Genomic DNA, 13,244 nt, shown 5'->3' on the forward strand with positions numbered 1-13,244 from the left:
CTTTCTTTTTTTCTTCTATAATTAAATTTATTAGTCTCATTGAACACTCATGGAGTGCACTGTCCCAATCTTTAAGGAACTTCTCATTGTTACTGACAAAACTTGGTTGTTTGTTAATTCTTAGTCCCCTGGGGATCCTATTAACTTTGGTGTATTGCTCTAACCCTGCAATGTCCCACCATGTTCTAATTTCTTTAGCAAGAGTTCTCTCCATGTCCCAAAATAGATCATCCAATGATTTATTTCTAATAGGTTGTTCCATGCTGTTCTCGCTGAATATTCTAGCACAAAGGTCCATCCTTCTGCTATTCCCTGTTCTGGAAAACATGGTGTGTTAGGACTAGCTGCCAAAGTACTCAATGTAGGCAAAGAAATGTTAAAAAAATAGGGTAGTACACGGCGCTGAGTCCTGAAACAGTTAATGTGATTCCAAAGTAATATCAGTCCATCAAAAGTCGCACTCCCCAAACTTATAGGGTGGCTGCTCCTACTCCCATATACTGCTGCCCAAGCAGCGTCAAAATCTGTAAAACAAAAAAGGGTGGAGAAAAGAGCGCCTCCTAGTGCATTAAATATGTAAATGATGTAACCATCACCAAAGATAATCACCCTCTGTGTAGATGGGGGTGTACCTTATATAGTGGAATTCACCACTTATTCAACAGCAAGAACAATCACAATGATTCCTTATTTGTCCAACTGCTGGAAACCCTCAGGCTTTTCCCTCCATATAGACCAAAGTGAATCAACACAGAGAAAAATAGAAAGACCATAGTGTAATTCTATACACACAAATTTATTCAACAGAAAATAAGCATATCAAAATGCCCGTACATAAAGTATAAAAAGTTCAAGCTTATCTGCATAAGAATGTCACTATATATATTTATATATATATATATATATATATAGATCCACCAAAAACAGGACCGCACTCAGAGATTGATAAGCAAAACTACATGTATTGTAAAAAAGCCTCCAAAGCAGCGACGTTTCGAGGTATAACCCTCTTTCTCAAGCCTTAGGTAAACAGACAAAAAAAACAAAACGGTGGATCTATTTGAGATGTTTCGGACAGGCACTGGAGGAGCTTCGTTGTTTGTGTGACAGAGTGCCAGCATAGAGGGGACATATATATATATACACACATGTATATATACACATATATATATATACTCTTTAGCCCTGAGCATATTGACATATATGTGAATTTTGTTCATATTTTCATCAAATCATTTAGGCTTGCAATGTATCCCAAGGGGTGTATTTATCAAAGTTCGATTTTGTGTTATTTTGCATTCGATTTGTATTTGATTTTGAGCATCAGAGATTTACTAAAGTCAAAATCAAATGTCAAATCAAATATAAAATCGAGTTACACAGAAGCATGCACAGATCAGTGAGATCCGTGCATGCTTCTGTACGAAAAAAACCTATTAATGTGATTTTTTTTCTTTTAAAAAATGACGTTGCTCCCCCCCCCCCACCTAAAAGCACAACCAGCACTGGGCTTTTCTGAACATGTCGTGGTTGTAAAAATATGGGGAACAAATTGAGAAGGTACCTGGTATTTTTCTAAACCATCACTGGACTCTTTCTAGCAGGAGTGTAATGCTGCAGCCATGGGACCCTTTAACCGGGTCCCCCAGCCAAAGCATTCAGCACTTGACCGCTAGTCAGCCCAGGCCCAGGATGCCCAATGAATAAAGTGGTTCCCCATCTACAGGGCACCCCAGGCCTGGGCTGATTCCCAGAACCCCTAGGCGGTGATTGTGATTGTGTCAAAAATTAGATTAATTAATATTGTAGAACTAGAGGTCCCAGCAAGCCTCCCCCACATGCTGGTATAGATGTGTGCCAATACATCTATCCTCCGTGCGCTACAAGTTGCAGGAGCTCCATGTGACTCCTTACCACAGAGCGTATTTTCGTGCGGCTTTTTACCTTCAAATGTGTCTTTTACGCACAGTGATGTGACTAGGACGCACCAGGGCCGTAACTTGGGGCATGCGGCCTGTGCGACCAAACAGAGCGCAGGGCTCTGTGGGCGGCACCGTCGCCACCCCTGGGTCCCTGCTTCTGGCTGGAGGTTGCCTGGAACAGCATCCTGCAACCAGCACCACTGTGGCAGAGACGCTGCAGGCACCCTGCCATAATTACAGCTGCCCGTAGTGTCTTAAAGATGCTCCGGGCACTATTGCAGATTGTAGTGTCGGTGGCGCCGCCCCCTTTTGCGCAATGACATGATTCCATGCAGAAAAGGGGAGGGGTCGGCACAGGGCACTCAGAGCCCTAGTTATGGCTCTGGGGCGCACAAGCAGCTTCTGATGATTAAAATAATATGCAGCATGCCTATGTTCTTTGTGCGACTGCGGGTGTATCTGCTTGTGAAATGCTACGTTATAGTGTTACAGCTGCTGACACTGTAACGTAGCATTTCGCATGCAGATACTCCCGCAGTCGCTCACAGAATATAGGCATGCCGCATATCATTTCAATCAGCAAAACCTGCTTGTGCTACCTATTCGCATTGCAAATAAGATGCAATAGAATGTAAAAAGTCGCACAAAAAGAGGCTCAGCATTACCGAGTCACGCCATGGCATGGCGTGACTAGAAGGGCTGTTTAACACGAAAGGAGGCTAGATGTATGAGGATTTATCTGTACTTGGAGAACTACAAGTACCAGCATGTGGGGCATTAAGGGCCCCCTGGAACCTCTAGATTACCTACAATTCCTATTTTTTAATACCCAGGGCCGGTGCAGGGTTTCTTGGCACCCTAGGCACCCTCGGATAGCTACACAAGCCCTTATACAGTGCTCCCAGTAGTGCTCCCCTTTATGCAGTGCTCCCAGTAGTGGTCCCCCCTGTGCAGTGCTCCCAGTAGTGGTCCCCTATGCAATGCCCCTTATACAGTGGCCCCAATAGTGCCCCTTATACAGTTACCCCAGTAGCGCCCCTTATACAGTGCCCCCAGTAGTGGTCCCCCCTATGCAGTGCCCCTTATACAGTGCCCCCAGTAGTGGTCCCCCCTATGTAGTGCCCCCAGTAGTGGTCCCCCCTATGCAGTGGCCCTTATACAGTGCCCCCAGTAATGGTCCCCCCTATGCAGTGTCCCTTATACAGTTCCCCCAGTAGTGGTCTCCCCTATGCAGTGCCCCCAGTAGTGGTCCCCCCTATGCAGAGCCCCTTATACAGTGCCCCCAGTAGTGGTCCCCCCTATGCAGTGCCCCCAGTAGTGGTCCCCCCTATGCAGTGCCCCCAGTAGTGGTCTCCCCTATGCAGTGCCCCTTACACACAGACAAATAACACAAAACTTACCTGAATACCCGCTCCTGCCCCCGCCACCGTCCGCACCTCCGTCCTCCCACTCGGCACTATGGTAGAGACGTCATGACGTCTCTCCCATCACCCACTGTAGGAGCCAGAGGGCGGAGCTCATGAGTGAGCTCCAGCCCGCCTCCTGCAGTGGGCGCAGCGGCCAATGAGAGCCTAACTCTAAACAAACACACCGCTGCTGGGTAGTACGAGTTCACTACCCAGCGCCGATGTGTTTGTTACTGTGTAGTGTGTGCGGTCCGCTCTACACTGATTGGGACCACGGACATGTTGTTTTTCCGGACCCAGCTGCGCCCTCCAGTGATTGTGCTCTAGGCATTTGCCTAAAGTTGCCTAAAGGTAGCGCCGGCCCTGTTAATACCTCCCTTAAATTCACAAGTCACTAGTTTATGTGGTATATATTAAATGACTGCACATTTATTCTAAAATAAACTACAACATTTCTACAATTATCATTCAGTCAACTACAGTTCAATAAAATATGTGAAGGGGGTAAATGTCTAATACATGTCCTAATTCTGATCCTCTGCTCAGCAAGGATCAACGAGATTTTGCTGTCCCCCAGGGCTAGCACCGCTATTAGGCAGCTGGAGGTCCCCAGCTCTCTCCTCTCCTTCCCATCACATGCGGAGCGAACTGTTCTGTTTCCTCTATTCCCCTCCCTTGTAGTTAGTCAGGCTTGCCCCTGAAGGTCAGTGGAGCATGTTCTGTTGTCCCTACAGAGATGGAAGAGCAACTGGGACATTCTGTGTAAAGTTGCCCACATATATAGCAACATTTTACACGATTTGGCCGATTTAGAAGAATCGTGACGACGAATCGGGTAAAAAAAGTACAAATCGTGAGTTTATACTCACGAGCACGATGCCAATGCGCGTCCCCGCTCGTCGTATATATCGCATCTTCTGATCTGCCGTGCTGTAGGGCAGATTAGCCAATCTGGGATACAATGCATTGGTTGCAAGATAGATCTTTAGTCAGATTGGACATTTTTAACTCCAAATCGTGATCACGACGGCAAGGGAGCTCCCGTGAAAGTTCATGAGGAAATTGGCCATAAAATCGTATCGTGAGGACATCGGTATGTGTGTGGGCACCTTTACACTCACCATCATGGATGGATTCCTGCTGTGAAATTATAGTCAGTGCAGCAAAGGCAGAAAATCAGGTAAGTATAACGGGCATTGGGGGGCACACTGGTGTCCATGGGGTATCAATTCAGGAAAGAAGGGATGTACAGAGCGGCATGTAAGAGAAAACCTGGTAGGTGGAAGGGTGTATCAGTAACAAATAGAGAAAAATTAACCACACCAAATTATAATAAATCTAACATGTAAATATACAATTTACTGCCAGTGACCAATATTTCAATTCATAGATATTTATCTATCAGTGTTTATATATATATATATATATATGTATACTGTATGTATACTTACACTCAATAAATAAGGTAACAAGACCTCTCATTGCGTAAATTTATTCAACTCGTATATATACATATACTCAATAGTATGGCTTTGGTACAAATAGATGGAAATCACTCAGTGCCAGGTCAGGGCTGTAGGGAGGATCGCCCAGTACCTCCCAATGGTAGCGCCGTAACAACTCACGCCTGCGGTATGGCCGTTACGATAGGCAGTGCACCAAACCTGTTTCTTTGACATGAAGTTATCACTGTACACCTTGATTAGTTGGGGATGAATTTCAGCTGCTGATGTGCCCTTTAGATGCAGAAGTCTGATCACACTACGCACCTCAATGTGTGACCATGTTTCCGCCAGCCCCGCCATCTTACAACTGATGTTGGGACAGTATGACTGATGAGGCACAGTCTAATGGCAGTGAGGGGAAACGGTGGTCTTACCTGCTCTGGCCTGGCGGGAAATTAGAACAATACACACGTGAGAGTTCTTGTTACCTTATTTATTGAACCACCCTCGTATTATTGGCACTGAGATTTTCAATTGTTACTTCAATCTATGCAAAACTCCTATTCTAGGGGGAGTGCACACCCCGGCTCCCACTACGCATGCATGTTGGAGACAGGACAGACTTCAGGAGTTTATTACAGGGTGTTTTACTTGCTATTGGCCCCAAAGTAAAGGAGCACACCCACTTGCCGACTGTGAAACGAGTTCACGATTATGACATTGTAATTGTGCAGTCTGTGATTTGCCTACACTGAATGTTCAGTCGTTCAGTGTAGGCACATCCATCGTCCCCGTACATGCACAACCTGAGGTTATTGTCAGGTTCACCAGCATGTTCGGGCGATAATAGAATGTCAAAAAATGACCAGCGCGCGCGGTCGTTTTTTTACATTAATGTGCGCGATTTATGACTGATTACTGAGCAATTGCACAATTGCGATGCTGTAATCGTGCAATCCCTCAGTAATGTTGCGTAGTGGAAACCCGGATTACACACAGACATGATGAATGTGGACACCAATATTCAAATTGGGGAACCACACCAACTATCATCCTCACTGGCATCCTCACTAGTTAAATCCTCACTGGCAGTTGGTGTGGCTCCCCTATTTGAATTTTGGACTGTGCTGCTGGCTAGGGTGGTGAACAGCTGGCCTGGTTGCTAATGGCGAACACTTTCCACACTTGCTACGACTTCCTCATGTTTCTCATAGACCAAGGTATGTCTGTGTCCCATTTCACTAAATTACGTCAATTACTTTAATAGTTATAAGAACAAGTTTAGGGCCAATAGTGAGCGAAACACCTTGTATTATAGATGTGTTAAACTGGAAAAGTTATGCAAATTTTCTGATGCTATTCTAGCCCGATTGTTATCAAGACCAGAGGCACTGAGAGGGGAGGGAGCAGGAACTGTTTACCTGAGCCCAGACCTGTTGGAGGGGCCCAGCAGGGGCCCGAGATCCACTGCTGCTCCCCTCCCTCTTGTTTGTCAGCAGCCAAGCACACACTGCTGTGTGCTGGGCTGCAGTGGGAGACCAGGGAGACTGCTGCCGCTGAGCAGAAGCAGCAGAAGTCTCCTCTGCTCTGCCTGTGGGGGGGAGCAATCACACTGATTGTGTACCCCCTGGATTTATGCTCACAGCACCCCCCTCCCCAGTGATCAGTGCTGCTCCGCAGCGCTGCAAATAGTTTTTTTTTCCCTAAAGGGGCATGGTCACGTCTCCTATGATTAGGCCACGCCCCGATAGTAATAGGGCCCGGGCCGGCTCTCTATGACCCTGATCAAATCTAATGCTAGCCATACACTGTGAGCTAAAACTCATCATCAGACAGACAGACCATTTATCTGACATTGCATTACACTGTCAGATAACTGGTGTGTCAGTCTAATGGTGAGTATATCCACTGCCAGGTTTGAATACCAATTATGACATCTGTTGATCATGCTGAAAGATTTCTCATGCCCGATAGAGCAATAATTGCTGCTCAGTTGCGGCCATACATAGTGCAATTATCAGCCTGATAACTATAGGAAATCACGTGGTCCGGAAGATGCCTGTTTGTGTAGGAATGTAACCAATGTCATCATCATACAACAAAGGTACAACCAGACTCGTGCTCCTTGTGTCACCTCCTGCCCCATGTCCCTTACACCCTTCTGCCCCCTGTGTCTCTCCAACCTCCTGCCCTGTCTTCCCAGCCTCCTGTCCCGTCACTCCATCCCCCTGCCTCATGGCACACCAGTCTCCGTCACTCCAGCCCCCTGTCACTCCAACCCCCTCTCACACCAACCCACTGTCTCTTCAGCCCCCTTTCTTTAGCCCTCATGTTTCCTCAGCCCCCTGTCACACTAGACCCCTTTCTGTTCAGCCCCGTCTCTTCAGCCCACTGTCACACCAGCCAGTTGTCAACCAGGGTTGTGTTAGGTCCCCTTCAGTTAATGTTCCCAGATGTGACGTGGAGTGAGGGCGAAAGTGCGGTTCCATGCCCTTAAAAGGCTGTTACTTTAGAAACTTGTTACTATTCCCGATCAATGTCCACGTCGATAGTAGCTGATGTTGTCAGGGTACATCTACTGAAAGGGATCTATCCCCAACCATCACACCAGTCCCCTGTCAGACTAGCCCACTTTGTCTTCAGCCCCATCACTCCAGCCAACCCCTTACCCTTACCCCTCTGACTTACCTTACCATACTTACTCATGTGACGTAATGATGTCACACGCACGAACATGGCACCCAGCAGGCTGAACACAGACCCGACAGGCTGTTAGCTATTTGACAGCTGTTTCCGGAGTCCAACTTCAGCTAGCAGGGGCAGCAGCCTCTGGCGAGTTTGGCTCTTGCGGTCCGGTGGAACCGCCCTCTCTACACCCCTGATGCTCGGAGTATGGCTGCTTTAACTCTCAGCACAAGTAACACTTTCATCAGGTGACATCTTTGCTCACGTGTGTCTGGCGTAAATACACTACACCCAGAGGCAGATTGGGAATTTCAGGTGTAAAAATTTCCTGAGATTCGGGGCCCCTTGGCGATGAGCTGCAAGCTTAAATGTTTTGCTTAAAATCACCTAGTTTTTATTTGCTAGATACACACAGGTTTGCTGTGTTAATGATATTTGTATTTATATATGGCATTAATACTGCCACACAGCTGATACCATGAACAATATGGGTAAAAATGAGTGCAGGCATATTTATTTTTCTGTTTTATATTAACTTATGTGGTTGAATATTTATACTATCACGTATACATTGGCGCACCTCAAAAATGGCATGGCCACTCCCAGCTCAGCACTGCTGCAAAGGGGCCCACAAGTCACAGCATGGTGCGGTCACATCACACACCCAAACAGTGTGGTCCTGACACCTTCATTACTCATGCCGAGGTATAAAATACACTCTGACTCTCCTGCTCCTACTGTATTTCTCTTCTAGGAGTAATTTTTTCCACTGGGGAAGGATGGAAAATAACCCGAAGATTTACTCTTTCCATTCTACGCGATCTTGGGATGGGGAAGAGATCCATTGAAGGCAGAATTATTGAGGAGCTACAGTACTTGAATGATTTCATCAAGTCTCACAATGGTGAGTTATGCAATATCATCAGACCCAATGTTTTCCTGCAAATAAAACATCAATTTAACATATAGGATTATATTTAAAGGGGATCCATTTATTCAACAATGTAAGGCTTAATAAATGAGTGATTGGCATTTCATGTCTATTGGTACTTTAACAGAAATGCTTTATTCATTCTGCTGTATTGAAACACAAAGGCATAATCTTCATACTAGTTCCCTATTGCTGACACTAAAGGCAGTGCTGAGGTATAGCAGTGTCAGGTAGACAACAGGAACAGTGCAGATACTAGCCACGGCAGTAAAGGGACAGAGAATAGCTCATACATAGCCCTCTGGCACCCCACAAGGGACAGTTTATATATTGAGAAAAAAAGATATATTCAAGAGTATAAGGGCCTGATTCAGAGCCGGACGCTATTTGCGCTCGCTCATTCAGAAAAAGGGGCCGGCTATTTAAATTGAGCGCTCGCTCTTTGCGGTCTGTTGACGCCTCTATGTCTGAGCGAGCGAACGAAACATGCGCTCGCTATTTTGTAAAGACGCCCCCTGGCCGCTCACATCCTACGTCATCTCCGCTATTTATTTGATTAATCGAGTACATCGACAGGCATCTGAACTGCTCGCAGTGCTTGTGGTTGGATTTTCCTACCGCAATCATGCGAACAGTTCAGGCTAAGAAACAACCAAGTGACGTGGTCGATGACGCTGCTTTGTTAATTATGCACACCCTTAAAATGCCCATTTTGACCTTTTGGCAGGCCTGCGTTCGGATCACCACTCCCCATTTTCAAGCACCTTCCCCTGTTACCACCCACAAACGCCTCATCCTGTCACTCAAATTAGCAGGCACTCGCTATTTTGTGAGCGCTCGATTTCCGACCGCAATGACTGGTTGGTGCATGCGCATTACGACCCATACGCAGATGTGCGAACATCGCTCGGAGCGAACGAGCGGCCGCTTACGAGCGGCTCTGAATCAGGCCCTAAGTTCCTTAGCACAGACTTTACAGTGACCTGCAGGCTTTGATGCATTCATCTAAATAGCAACTTGGAGGAATATATATATACTGTATATATAGCCCTACAATTCCCATGTAAGGAATTACATGTTTACCGAGAGCATCCCATACAGGCACCTTATAAGGAAGCTGCATAGGCTGATCCAAGAAAGGAAGGAAGAATGGTGCATTCTAACAAAGTATTGAGTTTTGATTCAACTGGGAGCAGCAGATAAATAGTGAAAGATTCATTATAACTTCTAGAGGGGAACTTTATTCCATCTTGGAGCAGTGGAAACAAAATCTCCTGTAAATTCCTCAGCAGATAAAGAATATTAGATTATTAATACATCACACAGCCTTATGCTCTGGCTTTGCTTAATCCCACAGGAATACATTGGTTGAAGTAGCGAGATATATTATTCATCTAATGCATCAGCTTAGGTTTTATTTGCAGGACTGGGACTATGAGGTGACACCAGGGGAGTAGTGAGGGTGGTTCCGGTGGAGCATGAGCTCCGGGGGCCAAAAAGGACAGAGGGCACCATCCAGGGTTCTGGAATTCATGGGGGCTACTCAGTATGACACATCTGAGGTAAAGTCCTAAACTTCAATTATAAGGTATGAGATTAAACAAAGTCACTGCTTTGCTATTTAAAGTAATGGTGGTATTCCCAGGCATGACCATAAAGTGTTATTTGAAAGGTCTTTTAAAAAATATTAGGAGACCTGAAATAATAATGGTGGTAGACAGAACATGGCATGATTAGTAGTACTCACATTAATATAGGTGCAATGTATATTTGTGAAGTAGGAGCATAGCTGAGAAGGGAGCTTCCCATAGGTGTCCCCACTCCAGTGATAGCTGCTTGGGGCAGTAATTGCAGTAATAAGCTGTGCACCCTGTGGAATCTCACTCTAGCACATGTACTCTGTCAATTTAAGTTAAATGCTCAGAATATATAATACAATCTGCTCCATTGGCTAATAACAATGATTCAAAAGAGATAAAAGTCAGATACTAGGTGCATAAATAAAGCAGTGCCAAAGGAGCTACCCCTTAATGTCAGACAGTGCCTCAACAAAGCATTCTATTACCCCAATGGGACCTCCATGCTCCAGTGTCATACTGCCACTGTTTGCTCTTTTTCTCCACTTCAGTATTCCCCTCGCAGGCTGGCCATACCCCCTGGCACAGTTCATTACAGGGAGGGGGCGCTATAATATGCACTTTCTCCGGGCACCATGGTTCCACGCTACTCCTCTGGGTGACACAAGGACACATACCTATTGCCTTGGATTACAACTGTGACTATTAAATTAGTGGAGACATTTCACCACTAAGGTTAAGCAAGGACAATTTAACCTCTATAGTGACAATATTTGCAACTCAGGTACTGAAACTATCGGCAAAATACCAGGAACTGCATTTCTAGTAAATGTATACATTTTGATGTATACATTTACAATACATGTATGTGTATGTTATACATGAGTAAATAACAAATGTATGTTCTTTACCATTCTACTATATAAAAACAAAACAAATGAAGCTATAACTGTTATTATTGTGTAATATTTACCTGGAGCAGATATCTAGGGAAAGTTCCGGAGTAGTAACATCCTGTAGAAGATAAAGGAACCAGGTGGTAATTGAAAGTACATGTGGTATAGTAAATTGCATGTTATACTATTAGTCAAAGGGTTGTCCCAGGACAACCTTAAATAGTTTGGGTGGAGGCACAACTACAATATCTAATTCATACCTGTTAGTAACCTGGTGTCCCTTTAGAGCAGTGATTCCCAACCTTGGTCCTCAAGGCACACTAACAGTCCTGGTTTTAGTGGTATCCATGCTTAAGCACAGATGGTTAAATCAAAATAACTAAGGTACTAATTAAGTCACCTGTGCTCAGCTATGGCTATCCTTAAAACCTGCACTGTTAAGGCCCCCATACATCAGCAATTGATTGCAGCAATCGTGCAATTTGCAATCGATTGTGTATAAAAATCTTTCCCTTTTTCAATTGATTGTGGCAATTCTGCAATCAGCAATCAATTGAAAAAGGGAAAGATTTTTATACACAATCGATTGCAAATTGCACGATTGCTACAATCAATTGCTGATGTATGGGAGCCTTTAGTGTGCCTTGAGGACCGTGGTTGGGAACCCCTGCTTTAGATTGCAACGGGGGGTTGCATAAATATCGAGCCTGATTCAGCAAGGATCGCAGTTGCTAATATGCACACAATCGGCCGATTGTTGCGTTCTGCACATGCGTATGCATCACAGTGCGCAAACCGGTCCCTGCACTCGGGACTGCGATCACAGTGACTACACAGACCATCACCAAGTGATGTACCGTTTGTGGGTGGTGACAGGGGGTGGTCGGCAAAATGCAGGCATGCCAGTGCATTTGAACGCCATAGCATGGGCGTGCATAAAATATCCACTGCGATGCCTTACACAGCCTAAGGCCTGATAGCGTGCGCTGAGGTTAGCAATTTCTGAGTAAGGTCTGTCCTTGTGCAAGTGTGTGTGAGGCTGTGATGGTACTCTATTGTACCGATGTTTTTGCAGTCTTGCTAAATAGTACGGATGTGTGTAAGGTAAGGTGGGCGTCCTTATGTAGTGCTGCGATGGCATTGCGATCTTAATGAATTAGCATACTATCACAGTTGAATTGCATGCGTAATCGCTATTGCAGTCACAATGCTGTCTTGATAAAGGGGATACAGTCCCCGAAACATTGACCTATATGACCTGTATCTCACATTAAAAAGCGACCCCGTAGTGGGGCTTTTTTTCACTTTATACCGAAGTCTCTGAGTGACGCCTCTGTGGATTGTGGATCATTTGGGGGGAGCAATATCCCCTAGGAGGGCAACGGAGCCCAGTTACTTACATGGATGAGTGAGTGCTGGGTTTTACTGTGTATGTATATATATATATATATATATATATATTATATATATATATATTCGTATAGAAAGGCTGGATTCATCTTTGTCTCTGGTACCAAAATAAATTGCCCTGCCCCTGGACATAAGTATTATTTGAATCACACTTCTGTACTGTTAACAACTATTGTGTGTTATATTCCAGGTCAACCTTTTGAGAAAAAAGTATTTTATAGTGCTCCCCCAAACATAACGTTTCGGATTTTATTTGGGAGACGTTTTGACTATGATAACCCGACTTTCCAGAAGATGGTGAACTTGATAGATGATCTTGTTATTCTTACTGGTATCCCTCCTACTAAGGTACAGTATCAGTATAATAATACTAACAAACCAAAAAAACAACAACAACAATTAAAATAGCCTATGCTGGCTGTGATACATGATGCATGTAAATTAAAATTCCAGATGAGTCTAGAAATATAATTAGTAACACAATGGCAATGTCAGGGCTTTTATTTTCTGGTGAAGAGACTGACTATAGTTTTGAATAGGAATGCTAATTTTTCCCAACATCAGACTCTATTCAAGACTGAAGACTATGGGCCTGATTCAGCAAGGATCACTATTCTGCTAGAACGCATGCACCGCAGTTGCTAATATCAGCGGTGATACGTAAATGTTTGCATTCGCATTGCGATCACAGTCTAACATAAGGACGCCCGCTTCCCCTTACACTCATCCATATACTTGGGCAATATAGCTAAACAAACTTTAACATCGAGTAACATCAGACCCATACGCACAGGTAAGGCAGGTCAGACCTCACTCAGGAATTGCTAACTTCAGCGTACGATATGAGGCCTCAGGCTGTGTATGGTATTGCAGTGGATAATTTATGCACAGCTCTGCAACGGTGTGGCAATGCACTGGCACGCCTGAGTTCGCCTGACCAACCCCCGTCACCACCAACAAATGGCACTTCCT

At 44.9% G+C, this 13,244-nt stretch overlaps 1 protein-coding gene across 1 annotated transcript in view; it reads left to right on the plus strand.

The window, feature by feature from the left end:
* LOC148539012 (cytochrome P450 2W1-like) overlaps positions 1 to 13,244 on the plus strand; it is an 83,710-nt gene that overhangs the window by 27,333 nt on the left and 43,133 nt on the right. Inside the window, exons 3-4 of the mRNA XM_088451869.1 lie at positions 8,213 to 8,362; positions 12,463 to 12,620. Coding sequence (XP_088307995.1) covers positions 8,213 to 8,362; positions 12,463 to 12,620 — 308 coding nt within the window. The remainder of the gene's footprint in view (positions 1 to 8,212; positions 8,363 to 12,462; positions 12,621 to 13,244) is intronic.

The sequence above is a fragment of the Taudactylus pleione genome, unplaced genomic scaffold (assembly GCF_031769625.1).
Source record: "Taudactylus pleione unplaced genomic scaffold, aTauple2 ptg000032l, whole genome shotgun sequence".
Classification (NCBI taxonomy): Eukaryota; Metazoa; Chordata; class Amphibia; order Anura; family Myobatrachidae; genus Taudactylus; species Taudactylus pleione.